This window comes from Rhinolophus ferrumequinum, chromosome 2 (genome assembly GCF_004115265.2).
Source record: "Rhinolophus ferrumequinum isolate MPI-CBG mRhiFer1 chromosome 2, mRhiFer1_v1.p, whole genome shotgun sequence".
Taxonomy (NCBI): Eukaryota; Metazoa; Chordata; class Mammalia; order Chiroptera; family Rhinolophidae; genus Rhinolophus; species Rhinolophus ferrumequinum.
Window position 1 is genome coordinate 40,352,384 of NC_046285.1, and position 18,878 is coordinate 40,371,261.

At 34.4% G+C, this 18,878-nt stretch overlaps 1 protein-coding gene across 3 annotated transcripts in view; it reads left to right on the forward strand.

Annotated features, from left to right (window-relative positions):
- GRAMD1C (GRAM domain containing 1C) overlaps positions 1 to 18,878 on the forward strand; it is an 88,714-nt gene that overhangs the window by 21,531 nt on the left and 48,305 nt on the right. For all 3 annotated transcript variants that reach the window (XM_033088715.1, XM_033088731.1, XM_033088722.1), the window contains 4 exons: positions 1,406 to 1,490; positions 6,830 to 6,933; positions 7,535 to 7,630; positions 12,796 to 12,876. In XM_033088715.1, coding sequence (XP_032944606.1) covers positions 1,406 to 1,490; positions 6,830 to 6,933; positions 7,535 to 7,630; positions 12,796 to 12,876 — 366 coding nt within the window. The remainder of the gene's footprint in view (positions 1 to 1,405; positions 1,491 to 6,829; positions 6,934 to 7,534; positions 7,631 to 12,795; positions 12,877 to 18,878) is intronic.

An 18,878-nucleotide genomic window follows, 5' to 3' on the forward strand; every position in this document is an offset into this window, starting at 1 on the left:
CTCCAGAATGTCCTCTTTTTCTTAAAATAAAAATCTATTTGTTGAGATTCTCTACTTGTGGAGTCATTATTATCATATTTTCCTTTAATTCTTTAAGCATGGTTCTCTTTAGTTCTTTGAACATATTTATATTAACTGCTTTGATGTCATTGTTTGCTACATCCAGTATCTGGGGACCCGGAAAGACTATTGCCTGGTTTTTCTTAGTATGACTCACATATTTCTGGTTTTTTTTTTTTTTTGCATGTTTTGTAATTTTTATTGAAAACTGTACAATTTAGGTAATACATTGTAGCAACTGTGGATTCTGATTATACCCTCCCTGCCCCTAAAGCTTGTCGTTGCTGATTTTTGTTTGTTTAATAACTTGCCTAGAGTAAATCTGTGAAATTGGTTTGTCATGTGGCACGTGGGAACAAATGTCTGCTCAGTTTATCATTGTTGTTTTTATTTTTAAGGAGGCTTCCCAGTACTCACTCTTTAGTCAGCCAATGATTGGTTAGAAATTGTGCTCAAATCTGTAGAGTCAGTAAGGCTTTTCCTTTCTGCTGACAGATCTGTGTGTAGATTGATTAATGCATTCAAAGTTCAGACATTTTCATGTTTGTCTCAGTTTTTATTGTCCCCTGAGACTTCTTGTGTCTCTAGCCAGGAATGAGTGGATAGTTTAGGGTCTCTCTAATCTCAACTGCATATGTATGCAGTCTCTGTTCTGCCTCATATACATGGAGGGTTTATCAAGCTCATCTATGGCTATCTCTCCTCCAACGTCTCTTTGTTAAGTCTCCTGCTAATCTGCCAGTCTGCTTGTTTCTTGCCCTCATTGGGACTACAACCTCACACTTGAACAGGTTCAGAATTTTTCCTTTCACTTCTGGGCATAGGTTTTCTGCTCTTTATTCTGAGTCAATTTAGCCCCCCTCTCTCGGCATAGCTGCTACAGCATAGTTTTCCTGGCTTGTTCCAACCTTGGAGAATTACTACACTGACTTAACTGATAGGGCAGGAGGAGTAATGGGGACTGGATAAGGAAACAGTGCCAGACTTCTGCAGTTCCCAAGTTCAGTAGATTTTCATGAACAGATACTTCTCAATTTATTGTATGCTTTGGGTCAACTTCCAATAATTTTAGATGATTGTTTTTAACAGTTTTTTCCCCCAGCTATAAATTTGCTTTTGCAGAGAGGATTTTCCAAATTCTTCACTCCATCATGCTGGAAGCTTCCTTTTGGTGTTTTTTGAAATGTTTGTTTATGTGGTTTTTCATATAAAGAAATGCATAATGTTGCATAAAAAGCACACTATTTTAAAGTCCATTTTAAATTTATTTTTCTGAGACATTATATTTCAGTTCATCTAATGAAGATTATAATTAAACAGAAATTTAATCTTTTTATTGTTGCAGATTTCAAGTTCCACCTATAAAGACAGGAATGAGGAATATAAGAGACAGTTCATACATTTACCTGATACAGAGAAGCTGATAGCAGGTAAAAAAGACAGGAAGTTGCAAAAAAAGCCATTTTGCTACCTCATTATCAAAATAGAACTGATACATGATAATGTTATAAAAAAATTTCAGCCTTTGTGCTAGACAGAGAATATTTTCAAGTTAAGGAGCATGTTTTTATTTGTAATTAGACAATGTAAAACTAAGTTGTAATTTGAGGAATGATTTCTGACTTATAAAAATATTAAATACTGGGGCGGCCAGTTGGCTCAGTTGATGAGAGCGTGGGGCTCTTAACAACAAAGTTGCTGGTTCGATCCCCACATGGGCCACTGTGAGCTGCACCATCCACAACTAGATTGAAACAACTACTTGACTTGGAGCTGATGGGTCGTGGAAAAACACACTTAAAAAAAAAAGAAAAAAAATTGTAATAGAGAAAAAAAAGTATTAAGTACTGACTAAGAAAATAGAACTAAAGGGAAATGATTTGTCACAATTTCTTCTGCTGCTTATGTTCAATGTATATTATCTTTCCCCAGAAAAAAGGTACTCCTTACCAGATTATAGAGCAATTTTATGAAATTTTCTAGGGCGATATTATTACATGTATAATGTTTCAGATATATTTGCTTTTTTTTTGGAAATAGATTTTAAAATATCTAGTCATTTTTCTTACAGAAGTGCCTTATTTTTGATATAAGCATAGATACTTTATGATAAAAATATAGAACTACGTTTTAGTATACATTTTATTTAAACCATTAATTCATAGAAATTTTTAGATTTCTGATACTGTTGGGCAGTATTCAATACAACAAAACTGAATTTCTAGATAGTTCAGTTCAGTATTTAAAATCATAATAATGAATTAAAACAACTTTTAAGAACATCTGAAATAATACATTCTCATGATAAGTGTTCAAATACTACAAGAAGGCATATAGTGAAAAGTGAGTGGTCCTTCTAATAAGGATCACTCCAACATTCTTCTTGGGTGATAACCACTTTAAATATTTCTTATGTATATTTCCAGAAATTTTCTGGATGCACTTCAAAGGGAATATGTATCTATTCCTAACAGAACTTAAGTGGGAGCACACTGTGCTTACTGTTTGAATTTGTTTAGAGCTCTTTCTATTAGCACTTCTTAGGATCCACTTCATTCTTTTCATGGTTGCCTAATATTCAATTGAATGAATTTTGCACCCTAATTGATTTAACAAATCCCCTATTGATGGACATTTTGATTGTTTCCTGTCTTTTACTATTACTACTCATGGTACATGGAAACTTCTTGTACACTTGTTTTATCACACTTGTGCACACATATTGTAGGATAAATTCCATGAAGTGCTATTGTGGCAAAAAGGTAATGGTGGCAAAAAGATCATTTAAAGGTTACTGTTGCCAAGTTACCCTCTGGAAAGGCTGCACCAGCTTTTATTCTCATCAGCAATGTTTGTAAATACCTGTTTTGCCACACCTCAGGAACTTTGCTTTAGCAAAATTTGGTATTTAGGAATGGTGCATAATCATTGTTTAAATATGCATTTCTTTAATTATGAAGGAGGTTGAACATCTATTTATATGTGTATATACCATTTGTATGTCATTTTCTGTGAAGCTTTCTTGTCATAAACTTTGCCCAAGTTTTCTAGTGGTTATTTGTCTTTTTGTTAACTTGAAGTAGCTTATTAGATGTTTAAAAAATTAGATCTTTCCCATGTGTGCTGCAGATTTTTTTTGCCAGTTTGTCACTTGAAATCAAATACTTTTAATGGAAATCTTTATAAAATGTATCATACTCATCATTGCCTTACTGAAAGAAATTAATCTGATTACAGTTTTATATATATATATATATATATACATATATATATATCCATTTTATATATATATATGTATCCATTATAAAACATATGGAAAAGTATAAAGAAAAAATTAAAAATCATTAGTGATTCTTCCACCTATAGAAAAATTTGGTTAATATTTTGTGGATAGCTTTCTAGATTTTTTTTAGTGTGTATATTTGCTTTTCATGTAGAAAATCTCAGATAATGTAGATTTGAGTGAGTTTAGTAATGTCACAGGATTGAAGGGTAATTGAAGGTAAAAGAAAGAATCATATTCATATATACTTGCAATGAACAATTGGAATTTGAATTATGCAAATATCATTTACATCAAACACCTCCCAATAATGAATACTTAGGTATAAATTTAACAAATGTGCAGGCTCCCTATGATGATAATTGTAAAACATTGATAAAAGAATATCCAAAAAATATGTATAGATCAGTAGATTGAATATTTTTAAGATCTCAGGTCCCTCCAATGAAAATCCCAGCAAGCTTTTTCGTTTATATTAACAAGTTGATTCTAAAATTTATATGGAAAAGCAAAAAATATATATATATATATATATTAGAATAGCCACAACAATTCTGAGAAAGTGGAACAAAGCTGGAAGACACACACTACTCGATTTTAAGACTTATTATGAAGTTAGAGTAAACAAGACAGTATGAGACTTGCCTAAGGACAGACACTTAGCTTAATGAGACAGAAAAAAAGCCGACATAAAAATTTATACAAATATCGTGAACTGATTTTTGACAAAGGTGCCTATTTAATGGAGAAAAGTTAGTCTTTTCAACAAATGGTACAAGAAGCTTATTTTACTTTTAAAAAGATTCCCACACACCTCAAAGGATCTGAGACAGTATTTACAACTTTTCTAAAGAAAATGCTCTAAGAAAAGGGAGCGGGGGTCTTTTTCCTTTTTTGCACCGGAGAAAATGAATTTTTTTCTTTTTCGATTTGTATTTACCCTTACAATTTCCTCAGGTATAAAGCAAACAAAGTAACACAAAAAATATAAAGTATAAAAAATGAGAATGGTTATCTTTTGTAATTTAAATATTAAATTTGAAAGCAATTTGAAAAATGTTGTCCCAAAGTTTTTCTTAAGCAATGTTAGCATTATTGGACTCCAAAAGATTTCTGCTAGAAAAGAATACTTTCGGATATGTATTTCCTGAATGATTAATTAAAAACACATTCTTTTAATTCATCTCCCTTATGGATAGATATGCCTAAATTCCTTGGTAAAACTAAATGGTACTTCTTGTTTATTTAAATATATGCATACTACTTATTGTGCAAGCTTACTCTAGAGATATATGGTCCTGATATACTCTGTCTGTATTCCGATAACACTTTGTACATATTTCTATTATATCATTTTTTATATTATAGTTATTAAAATAATCTTTGAGTTGGAGCCATTTAATAGTTCCAAAATTGATCATGTAATAGCTAGTAAGTGGATGTTAGCACACGCATCAAAACAACCTTTGTTGCTTATTGAATTTACGTAATTTTATTCTAACTTTCTAGTAATCAATTATAAAGTTATAAAATCCATAAAACAATTTTTGATAAATATTACTTTCTTATTCCATTTTATATGAATCAGATTGCTAACATGACTCAAATCAGATAGAATATTGCCTTCTGAAATGCTGATAATTACATGTGATTATCAGGGAATTGATAATTGATGGTGATTATCACCATCAGTTTTCCCCTGAATTTCCAACTGATTTATCTGAAGCAAAAAAAAAGTAAAACCTCTTTTAAAAAAATTTTTTGTCATTTCTTGCATAGGATATATTGCTAGGAAGCCATTTTATACAAATTAAATTTTGAGGTATAAGTTTATTTAAATAAAATACACCTGTTTTTGAGAAAACATTTTTAAGACTACTGAAAAAAGTGTCAATCTATATTAAATAGTCTTCAGTTAAAATAATCAAGTTGGTTTCTATAGCTTTGAACATAGTGTAGAGCAATGCAGTTGTTTTCATAGTGTGATTCATAGACCAGCAATGTTGGTATCAATGGGGATTTTGTTTGACACGCAAACCCTTCACCTCACCCAAGATATACTTAATCAGAAACTCTGGGGGAGGGACCTAGCAATCTGTGTTTTAATAAGCCTGCCACATATTTCTGATCTGAAATTTGGGAAGCATTACATTAATAAAATGTTTCAGTGATTTAGATAAAAGTTTCAGGATAATTGGAGGTGACCTTTGTTTAGCCTAGTCCTGTTTTAGAGATGCATACTAGTAAATGAGTAACTTAATCTGCTTAATTATTTACTAGGATTCTTTTTGTTTGATGGTATCTCAGTTTTGTTTTGCTGAAGGAAGCATTTTAAAAGAGTGAAATTATTTTGCTCAGTTTTTAGTATTTGCTTAGAAATTGCACTGAATTTGACTAAATTGAAATATTTTGAGGTTCATAATCTGAATAATTTTTTTTCCTAAAATTGCTAATCACTTTAAATAGTTTTAAAATTTATCAGTTTAACTAAATCTCCTCACAGCAGTCCTTTATATCTTGTTTTATTGGTAATTTATCAATACCATTTGCATTAGCCAAAGAGCCAGATCTTAATCTTGGTAGTAACTTGTTGGTAGGCAGTAGCATTTACCAGAAGTTTTGATTTTGCTGGTTTAGTGCTGAGGTGGAGAGGATCAACTTTGAAACAAACTGAAAAATATATACAATTTTTGGAGTCATTCTTGTCCCCTCACTCACCCTTGTCCACCATCTAAGTAATCACCAATTCCCCATCAGTACTAACTCTTAATATCTCTGAATCTAACTACTTCTTTCTCTTAATACTGTCATCTCCTGGTCTGAGCCACCATCAGTTTTCCCCTGAATTTCCAACTGATTTATCTGAATCCATTGAATAAAATGGTCTTTAATAAGATACAGCTGACCATGTCTCTTCCACTTAAAACTCATCAATGACCTCTCACCTAGTCCACCGTCTACCATGGCCCGAGACCGTTACATGATCTAGCTTCTCCAGATTCTCTAGTCCAGAGATATCTTTGTGTAGTTGCTCAAATGTGCTATTTCTTTTTACCATGGGGCCTTTGCTCATACTGTTCCCTCATGGTCCAGCTGACCTTTTATTGATCTTTAGATCTCAGTTTAAAGATTACTTTTTCTGGAAAACTTTTCCTGATGCACTTTCTTCCTGCCCCATCCCCCATACTTATGTATGACTTGTTATATTCTCTCATGGCTTTCTCTACACTTTCGTCATTGTACTTATTTTTGTATTTATTTGTTTATTGTATTTGTCAATTGTATGCTTTCTCTTCTGTGTTCCATAGGGCAAGTTCATTTCTTATAACACTAGTGTGTGGTGTACAAAGAATATGAATGAATGAATGAATGAAGGAGTGAACTAATGAAGAAAGAGTGACGACTTCCTATGTATTAAAATAGTATAAGATTTATTAAATTGCCAGATTTTTGTGACTAAGCCGTTCCTTATTTTTGTGTATGTAGATTATGCTTGTGCTCTTCAGAGGGACATTTTGCTTCAGGGACGACTATACCTTTCAGAAAACTGGCTATGTTTCCATAGCAACATCTTCAGATGGGAAACTACAGTAAGACATGTTTTGATTTGATTTGTTGATACAAATAATTGCATAGATAGAAATGTATACATACAGTCCTCCTAAAAACAATCTACTGTAGATTCTAAAGTAAATTTATATTTGTAGATCTATACTCGTATATGTATAAATACAGTTTATTTATGTGTTGTAGAAGTGTGTAATATATTTTTCTTAACACATTGAGCTCTATTTATACATACTTAATACAGTTTGAGAAAGAGATTTCAGATTGAAAAAAGCTTAAATATATATCCTTTTGACTGCCAAAATGATGTCTTAAGTGACAGACTGAGGTGTGTGTATGTGTGTGTGTGTGTGTGTGTGTGAGAGAAACATGAACACCACATGTCTTTTCACACTTTATCCTAATGTTAGAGATAGAAGCTGATGGGGAAAATTACTGAAGGAAAGAATGTCTGACTGCTTACCCTTTTTTTCTCAGAGAATGCAAGCCTGTGTTTATTATTATTAACTCCTTCAGGGTTTCAACTGAATAGTCCAGATTATGTTGATGAAATCATTGGAATTTTGTGTTATATGTGTTTCTGAAAAATCCATTTTGCAATTTTTTATTCTTTTGTGTGTTTAGATTTCTATTGCTTTAAAGAATATAACCTTCATGACCAAGGAGAAAACTGCTCGACTCATCCCAAATGCTATCCAGATCGTTACAGAAGGTGAAAAGGTGAAAAAACTTTTGTACCTTTGCCTTGTTACATAATGTGGAGAAAATCTGACTCATACTGGTCATCAGTTTTGGGAATATAGGCAGTTCTTGGAATTAGGAATATCTAATTGAGATACATTGTATTTAAATAGTAGATTTCCATATACTTAAATACTTACTGACAATTAACTTTAAATGACTACTAATATTTTTTTTGTACTTTTTGGTTTAAAGAGAACTTTCTCTCATATTTTTCATTTCTTCATTATAAGTAGGCAGAATAAGCATTAGATAGACATCCATATTATTTTATTATTTCAAATACCCTAATTGCACAATTGTTTTTTAGTCAATAATACCTGTATAATAGCAACTAATAAAAACAAATGGTTCTGGTGAACAGAGATTTGTGTAGCATACATGTAAACACATAATCATTGTAATATTTTTGGGGGCAATTATCTTTAACTACTATCATTTTTCTTCTTTTCCTTCAGTACCTGTCACTTCTTAGTGGGGAATATATGAAGAATCTTTCTAGACTCATCTGGAAAATTGATTAAGGCTCTATGTGTGACATTAGAGGTATAATACTGAGAAATAAAAAGAAATGAGGAAGGAAGGAAAAGAAGGAAAGTATGGAAGGAAATGAAGGGGAAGGAGAGAAGGAAATGAAAGAAAGAAAAAAGTGAAGAGAGAGAAAATAAAGAGATAGAAGCGGGGAGAGAAATGCTATCATGACATTGAATAATTGTAATGAAACCTTCAATCTTTCTCTCAAATGCACTTCAAGTTTTATTTTTAGTTTTAAGTAATCTCATCCTTACACAAAACTTCAAAGTACAGTACAAAGAACTTTTCCCCTCTGAGCAACTTGAGAATAAATTTTCACTCTGAAGCCTCATCACCCCTGACATTACCCCAGATATTCTAGTGTGATTTTCCAGCAAAGACATTCTCCACATGACCACACATAATTATCAAAATCAAGAAATTAACTTTGATCATTACCACTGTTTAATCCTCAAACCCTCTTCAATTCCCCCAATTATCCCAATAATATCCTTTGTAGCAAATAGACCCAGTTGAGAAATACATATTTCGTTTAGTTGGCATACTGTTTAATTTCCTTATTCTGTAGTAGTCCTTTAGTCTTTCCTTGACTTTTGTGCCCTGGACACTTTAAAAACTCACAGGTCAGTTATTTTGTAGGCTATCCCTCAATTGTATTTGCCTGATACTGCCTTGTGACTAAATTTAGGTTATGCAGTTTTGGCAGAAATAACACAGAAGTGATGCTCTGTTCTTTCCGTTGCGTCCTATCAGAGGACGCATGATTTCAATTTCTGCCACTACTGGTGAGATTCACTTTGATCACCTAATGAAGGTGGTATCTTCCAGACTTTACTGTAAAGTTAATCTATTTTTCTTTGTAATAGTGTTTTGTGGCAAGCTATTTTGAAACTATCTAAATATACTATTCTTCATCAAATTTTAAGTCTATTCATTGATTTACTTGTATCAACATCACCTCATACTTTCTTGTTTTGTTCAAAAGTTATAATACATTACTATCTTTATTTATTTTGATGCTCAAGTTGTCCCAAATTTGGCTAATGGGAGCCCCCTCAAGTTGGCTCTGGTGTCCTTTTGAGTATTCTCAGCACTGTTTGAGCATTTCCTTGTTTTTTGATACAAGATATTACAGGCTTTCTCTGCCTCAGCCCTGGTATCAGTCATTTCTCCAACGAGTCCTGGTTTCTTTTAGGGGAGACTGATATTTAGAAGCCAGTGTGTTTATTGCTATTGGGGAATCACTGTTCCCGAGACCTCTCAGTGGGTGAAACAAGGATATATATATATATATATATATATACATATACATATATATATATACACACATAAAATTACATATCCATATACATATTACACACACATATATACCCACTTATACATCAGTGTTTATCTATCAATCATCTGTGTATCATAAACCACAAATTCACGCCAACATCTCTAATTTCTACCCAACACCACAGAGTTCATTTTTGTTTTCTCCCTTTCATATTTATAACTACCTTCCCTGACCATAAGAAACCAAAATTCCATTACCCTTAATATATTTACTTATTTGATCAGCTGGCCGGTATGTAACCAATCTTCATTTCTTCTTCCACTGCCCCCCACATGGACGCCCTTTCACCTGACTTGGTTTCTGACACTTCAAGTCAGGCTGTTGCTCATCCCACCATGACATAGATGCTCTCACCATGTAAAAGCTTTCCTCACATGCTTGGACTGACACCCCCTGCCAGCATCTTCCCTGTGTTCACCTTACCCTGCACCAGGTCACCCTTCCCCAGGCATGCCCTCTGTTCCCTGCGTTTGCTCTGACATTCTGTGCCAGTCTGTCACTGTGTGTGGTCACCCTCCTCACCCTGCTCAGGCTCTGACTCACCAGCCTTTGACTGCCCTCCTGGACTCTGTCACACCGTGCTGCCCTCACCTGTTCTGGCTCTGACGTGCCTCTGTAGGTTGCCCGCATGCATGGCCACACTCTTCACCGTGCCTGGGCTTTGACACCCACACCTGGCTACCCTTGTACATGGTCACCCTGCTTGGGCTCTGATTTGTGCCCCTTGTGCCATTCTTGTTCTAATGTGCTCCAGGTCACTCCCGTATGTGGAGGCCCTTTTTCCCCTCATGGGCTCTGACACTCTGCGTAGGGCTGCCGTTCTATGTGGACCACCCCCTCATTCTTGTCTGGGTCTGATACCCTCCTTTGGGCTACTGCAGCTCCTCTGCCCCTACCCTCACCTCTAGTGTGGATGCCTACTTTTCTCTGTTCCACCAACAGCTACAAGGCTGAACAGTTCAGGAAGGGAAGAATAGCTAAAATAAACTTATTCTTAATTTTATAATTAACACATGTATACATTGCATTGTTTAACAAAATCATCAGACAGTTCTTAAACATCTTCCTTTCGTGCCTATAATTCCCAATCCTATTGCTTTTTTAGAGGCAAATACTGTTCTCAGTTTGGTATGTATCTTTTCCAACCTTTCAGACCTTCCTCCTTTGTTTTTACATATGTATACATGTATATAAACATATAATTTTGCTTTGTTTTTAAAGTAAATGCTGTCTTACATGTGTTGTTCTTCGGTTCTCTTTTCTTAAAAAAGAACTTAACGTTATCTCTTGGAGTCACAGGTTATGACATATAGATAGACCTATCTCTGTTTATTAAAGTGCTGTATAGTATTTCATATACTAGCTTTATGATGTTTTCCTTGACCATTAGTTCATTTCCAATGTTTTGTTATTACAAACTATGCTGCAGTGAATAGCCTTGTTTCTATAGGCTATTTCTCATCTATATAATGGAATTTCAGGATCAGGCATTTTAGTTTTAATAATGATAACTAGCATTTGCTGAACACACTTGTTCTAGACACTGTCTTAAGTTCTTTATATATATTTTTTCATTTACTTCTCAAAAATATTTTCTACTATTATTATTCCCATTTTACAGATGAGGAAACTAAAGAAAAGAAAAGTGACCCAAAGTCAAAGAAGTGAATGGTAGAGCCAGGACATGTACACAGGCAGTTGAATTGCGGAGACCCTGGTCCTAACTACCTCACCATATTGAATCAGTGATCTCTTTTTCCCTCGTTATCGGAAAAAAAAAAAACTACATTACTAAATATTCATCCTTTCCATATTCTATGATTAAAGTAGGGTTAATCATGGTACTTTTAGTTGTTTTAGGTTGTAGCATATGTTTTATGCCCCAGCAGCTTAGAGATATCATTATCCAGAACTCCTCCCAAATTATGGTTATTCTTGAACCAAGATTTATTAATAAATTTTTGAAGTTGAATATCTAGCAAGGAATAAAATAAAATGGTAATAAAAGATTATCCAGAAAGACTGTTAAGGAATTGAGAATGTGGTGTTTGTATACAAGAGGGGATGACGTTGATAACAAGTTATTTAGTTTAAGAAGCGGGAATTAGTAAGTGTAACACAGTGGTGAAAAAGAGACAGACTAGGAGATTTTTCTTACCTATATATCTGAGCACAGGGTTGTAAGATTACTACAATCCGAAAAGCAAAACAATTTGGTCTAAGAAAAGGTAATAGGGGACAGTAACTAGTAATCATTCGATCACACATTACGTATGTAATCCTATTTGGAAGAGCTCCTAGATACATCCATGTTATAAAAAGTTTTGCTTTATTATATTATATTTTGCTTTATTAATGTTATATAGCAAGATTTCAATTTGTTAATTGGAAAATAACACTTTAACATCTTTGTATGAAACATGTAAGAACCCAAAATATTATTTGTTTGACATTTTATTTAATAAATCAAACATAGAATTGAGTTTTCTCATTCCTAAAAATAACCATTCGATAATGAAAAGTCACTAACTAGGGGTTCGGAAGGTATGATACACTGAGACACTGTATTTAGTGCTACCACTTGTCATATTTTCTCATAAAAGCCTATTTTAAAATGTGACTTTGCAAAAATCACTTAAATGCAGAGGAAGAGATAGGTCTAAAAGCAAATGTAGAATTATAGATTGAAACATGCTATTTTTCTTTTACAGCATTCAAAGTAAAGTTTAGTATTAATATGGGCTTTTTTATATCTATAATTAGTAGAGTTTAAGTATTTCTGGATTTTTTTAGAAGACTATGAAAGATGATATAATTTTAAATTAAGATCTCAAAATAAATCTATCTCTGAAATCCACTATATTTTTTCTTATTCTTCATTTATACTTGTCTCAGGTGGCTTCCAAATCATATCTCTTTGCAAAGTTTAGAATAAATAAAATTTTAATATTTTTCATAAGTTTATGTAGATGGATTTTCATAGCTAAACTACGATGAAAATAAATAACTGCTTATTTCAAGCTCCTTTCCCTAGTAAATATTGATAAAATTGTATTTTCTGTAAGATACAATTTTGAAAGACACCTTGTTCATGCACCAATTACCTGTTTTTGTCTATTGTAGCAAAGAGTTAAACAAAAATAGTATATGAACTAGGCAGTGGTGACCTACTAGTTTGCTTTGACCATAGCAAGTGCCAGCAGACCTTTGTGACAGATACTTTCCCCTTTTTCTAATGACACTAACATTACCCTATTATGTTTGTTTTCAGTTTTTCTTTACATCTTTTGGTGCCAGGGATAGAAGTTACCTCAGTATCTTTAGATTGTGGCAGAATGCACTATTGGAGAAGGTAAGTGTTCATACTAGAGGCAAGTATTTGTTATAATAGTAACCTCCCAGTGTGTACCTAAACAGCATTTGTGAATTGAAAAGCTCCTTTTTCTTTTCTGGAATTAATTTTGACTAGATTATTTAAATTCCAAGAAGAAACTTGAAGCAAAACAAAATCCATAGTTACAAGTTAAGATGTTAATTGTAATCCCCAGGGTAACCACCAAGAAAATAACTGAAAAAATATAGTAAAAGAAACATCAAGAGAAATAAAATGGTACACTAGAACTATCTATTTAACACATAAGAAGGCAGTAATGGAGAAATATAGGGGCAAAAAGACATAAAACACATAGAAAACAAATAGCAAAATTGCAAACATTATATTAAATCATTAAACACAAATGGATCAAACACTTCAATCAGAAGACAGAGATAGGCAGAATGAATGAAAAGAAAAACCATGATCCAACTATATGATGTCTGTAAGAGACACACTAGATTTAAAGGCACAGATGAAACATAAAAGGAAATAAAAATAAATACCATGCAAACAATAACTAAAAGAGAGCTGAAGTGACTATAGTAATATCAGACAAAATAGATTTTAAGATAAAAATTAATAGAGGCAAGGAAGAATTTTTTTAAAGAATATTTTATAATAATAAAAGGATCAATCTATCTGGGATTCATAACAATTATAAACTTACATGCACCTAATAACAGAGCCCTAAAGTACATGAAACAAAAACTGGCAGAATTAAAGGGAAAAATAGATAATGCAATAATAATAGTTGGAGCTTTCAGTACTTCTCTTTCAATGATGGATAGAACAACCAGACAGAAAATCAACAAGGAAATAGAAGACTTGGACAAAACTGTAAGCTAACTAGAACTAAAAGACATTTATGGGACATTCCACTCAAAACAGAATGCATATCCTTCTCAAGTATACATGGAACGTTCTATAGAACAGACCATAGACTAGGTCATAAAACACACCTTAACAAATTGAAAAGGACTGAAATAATACAAAATATGTTCTCTGACCACAATGGAATTAAATTTGAAATCAAAAACAGAAGGAAATTTGGGAAATTCACAAAAAGTAGATATTAAGCAGAACACTCCTTAATATACAATGGGTGAAAGAAGAAATGGGTGAAAGAACGAAAAGATAAAAGGGAAATTAGAAAAGACTGAGTTAAGTGCAAACAAAAAAAAAACACATCCCAAAACTTATGAGATACAGCTACAACAATGCCTAGAAGGGGATTTATAACTATAAACACCTATATTAAAAAAGAAGAATGATTTCAAATCAATAACCTAACTTTCCACCTTAAGAAGGAAAAAGGAGAGCAAACTAAACTCAAAGCAAATAGAAGCAAGGAAATAATAAAGATTAGAACAGATATGAATGAAATACAAAATCGGAAAATGGAAACAATCAACAGAATCAAAAGTTCTTTGAAAAAATCAACAAAATTGACAAATCTTTGGCTAAGTTGACCAAGAAAAAAACGATAGATTAAAGTTATTAAATTCAGAAGTGAAAGTGGTAACATTACTACTGACCTTACAAAAATAATAAAGGTTCATACTATGAACAATTTTATACCAACAAGTTAATTAACCTAAATGAAATGGACAAAAACCTATGAAGTCCCAAACTATTGAAACTGACTCAAGTAGAAATAGAAAATCTGAATAGACCAATAACAGGAAAGAGACTGAATTAGTAATAAAAAATTACCCACAAACAAAGCCGAGGCCCAGATGGCTTTATTGGTGAATTCTGTCAAATGTTTAGTAGAATTGACACCAATCTTGAAGCAAAACAAAATCCATAGTTACAAGTTAAGATATTAGTTGTAATCCCCAGGGTAACCACCAAGAAAATAACTGAAAAAAGTAGTCACAAAGTAGTCCAAAAACAGAAGAAGAGAGAACACCTCCCAACTCACTATGAGGCCAGTATTACCTTCATATCAAAACCAGACAAAGACCGTCACAAGAACACTACAGACCGATGTTTATGTTCATTGTGTCCATGGACATAGAAACAAAAACTCTCAACAAAATGTTAGCAAATCATATCCAGCAATATATAAAAAAGGTTATATGCCAGAACCAAGTGGCGTTCATACAAGGTTGGTTTAACCTGTGAAAATCAATCAATATAATAAACTGTATTAGTAGAATAGAGGACAAAAGCTGCATAATCATCTTAATACAGAAAAGCATTTGACAAAGTCCAACATCCTTTCCTGATAAAACAAATAAACAAATTAGGACTATCAAGGAATTTCTTTCATCTGATAAAGCTCACCACTAACATATTTAATGGTGAAAGACTAATGCTTTCTCCCTAATGTCAGGAACAAGACAAGGACGTCCTTTCTTGCCACTTCTATTCAACATTGTATTGAAGGTTCTAGCCAGGAAAGTTAGGGAAGAAAACAAGGTAAAAAACATCCAGATTAAAAATGATGAAATAAAACTATCTCCTTTGGAAGATGACAATATATGCCAATAAAACTAATACATTCAGCAAGGTTGCAGAATATATTATCAAAATACAAAAATCAATTGTGTTTCTGTATGCTCACAATGAACAATCCAAAAATTAAAACAAAACAAAACAGTTCATTAACAACAACAGCAAAAAGAATAAAATACTTGGGAATAACTAACAAAAGAACTATGAGACATGTATACTGAAAGCTACTAAATATTGTTGAAAGAAATTAAAGAAGACTTAAGTAAATGAAAAGAATCTCATGTTCATGGATCAGAAGACTTAGATTGTTAAGATGGTAATACCCCCAAGTTGATCTGCAGATTTAATGCAACCCCTATCAAAATCCCAACTGGCATTTTTACAGAAATTGACAAGTGTATCCTAAAATTCATATGGAAATGTAAGGTATCCAGAATAGCCAAAACCATCTTGAAAAAGAACAAAGTTGGATGAGTTAGTCTGTTAGGGCTGCCATAACAAAATACCACAGACTTGGTATTTTAAACAACAGAAATTAATTTTCTCCCAGTTCTGGAGGATGGAAGTTCAAGATTATGGTACTGGCAGGGTGAGTTTCTGCTGAGACCGCTCTTGTTAGCTAAAGCCTTCTCACTGTGTTCCCACATGGTTTTCGTCTGTTTATGCACACTCCTGGTACGTCTTCCTCTTTTTATATGAATAGCAGTCCTGTGGCATTGGGGCCTCACTCTTATGACCTCTGTCTTAGCTCAGCTGCCATAACAAATTTTTATAGACTAGGTGGTTTAAACATCAGAAATTACTTTTCTCACAGTTCCGGAGGCCGGAAGTCTGAGAACAGGATGCCAGCCTGCATGGTTCAGTTCTGGTGAGAATACTTCCTGACTTCACAGTTGGCCATATTCTCTCTGTCACCTGACATGGCAGGGAAAGAGAGAACAGAGAAATCTCTGGTGTCTTTTCTTAGGGAGAACTGATCCCATCATGAGGGCCCCACCCTCACACCTCATCTAAACCTAATTATCTCCCAACGGCCTCATTTCCAAATAACATGGGGGTGAGGGCTTCAACATAAGAAATTTAGGGGGATACAGTTCAGTCCATTGTAACCTCACTTAATCTTAAATTCCTACTTAAAGGCCCTTCTCCAAATGTGGTCACTTTGGGGGTTAAGGATTCAGTGTATGAATTTTGGGAGATACAATTCAGTCCATTACACTGGAGGACTTGATTTCAATGTTTACTACAAAGCTGCAGTAATCAAGGCATAGACAGACTTACTGGTGTAAGTCTGGATGAATGGAATAGAATTGAGAGTCCAGAAATATGCCAAAACAATTCAATGGAGAAAGAATAATCTTTGCACCCAATGGTACTGGAGCAATTAGATATCCACATTCAAAAGAATGAATTTTGACCCTTACTTTATGTCACATACAAAATATTACTCAAAACGGATCATAGACCTAAATGTAAGATCTTAAGTATGAAACTCTCAGAAGAAACCGTAGGTATAAATCCTCATAATTTTTGGATTAGACAGTGGTGTTTTGGATATGACGCCAAACGCTCAATTGACAAAAGAAAAATACATAAATTGGACTTAATCAAAATTAAAAAAAACTTTTGTGCTTGAAAGAGTCCATCAAGAAAATGAAAAAACAACTCATGGATTGGGAGAAAATATTTACAAGTTATATTTGTATTCAGAATATGTAAAGAACTCTTACAACTCAACAAGGATAAGACAAATAGCCCATTAAAAAACAGGCAAAAGATTGTCCAAAGAAGAAATGGTCAATAAGCTCATGCAGAGATGCTCAATGTGATTAGCCATTAGGGAAACACAGATCAAAACCACAATGAAATACCACTTGTCACCCACTGGGATGGCTAAAATAAAAAGGCAGACATTGGAAAATGTTGAGGATGTGGAGAAACTGGAGCACTAATACACTACTTTGAAAACTGAAAAACAGTTTGGCAGTTTCTTAAAATGTTAAGCATAGACTTACTATATGACTCCACAATTCCACTTCTAGGTTTAGAGAATTGAAAACATATGTTCACCAGAAACTTGTACTCGAATGTTTACAGCATTATTCATAATAGCCCCAAAATGGAAACATTCCAAATGTCCATCAGCTGATGAATGGCTAAACAAAATGTATATAAATCAATGAAATATTCAGCAATGAAAAGAGTGAAGTACTAATACATGTTACAACAGAGGTGAACCTTGAAACATTATACTATGTGAAAAAAGCCAGCCCCAAAGAACACATTGTATGATTCTATTTTAATGAAATGTCCAGAATAGGCAAATTCATAGAAATACAAAGTAAATTTGTTGCAAGGGGAAGGGAGGAATGGAGTCACTACTAGTGGATTTGGGTATCTTCTGGGTCTATGATGAAAATGTTCTAAAATTAGTGGCGATAGCTGTTCAACTCTGGATATGCTAAAAACTTCTAAATTGTATACTTTAAAAAAAGTAAATTTTATGGTGTGTGAATTATAGCTCAATAAAGGTGTTATTTTAAAAAATGGCTTGGGGAGAGTGGAAAGTTCCAGTTGTAAGAAAGGCTCCTTTGCAGCAGGAGCTTAAACACCGCAGGCCTGGACTTGTCCTCCTCCTCTCCCCATTCTCCAGCCAAGCCCCCGCTGGAGTGACAAATTTTGGCTCGGGGTTCCTGGGGTAGAACAGCTTTCGGCTTTTGAACTTTCGGGCAGCCGTTTAGGGCAGGGTCTTCCCCTACTCGGATGCTTTTACTTTCTGGGTGTGAAGTGGACGTGGAGAAAAGTTGCCTGGAAGTCCAGAGATGGACCAGACAGAGGAAAGAAGCCGGTAGAGGTGGGGGGCTTGCCAAGCCCAGGCCCTCCTTCCTCCCTATAGGAATAGACAAGGCTGGCCACGCGAAGCCCCAAGTCCAAGTTCTCCCCCGCCCTCCACCCCCATGAGTCTTTCTTGGTGTTTGGGCGCCCTGCCTCCCCAGAGCCCTACGCGCATGCTCCTGGCCTGGGCGATACTCAGTGCAGCGCCCTCCGGGGCAGGGGCCCGTGTCTCGCAGCAGCCACCTGCTTGAGCCGCTGCACAAAGGCCTGCGGCCCCACAGCTGTACGCTGCCGTGCCAGGTCGCTCTACGGGAAGTCTCCCTCCCCTACGACTGGCCTGTCATGTTCTGATGCATTGTCATACTTACAGTGGGCTGCTCCGACTGGCATAGGCTGAAAACTCCAGTGTTGCCCTACAGTGCTGGCCAACTCTACCCCCAAACGCCAAGTTTCTTCCAGTGCTCCGGAAATCCCCCAGGTGCATTCCCTCATTTTAACAAGGAACCGGAGACTGCTACTGCAACCTACATTTGGTTATGCGCTGGTTCGGTGTTCTCCCAAAATCAGATTTGCGCTTGTCACGAGTAAGTGGGGATACATCCTTATGAAAACGAATACCTCCAGGGAAGTCATAAAGTTTAGGTTTACAGATGAGCCAAGAGAGAAACTGCTATCTGCACTTT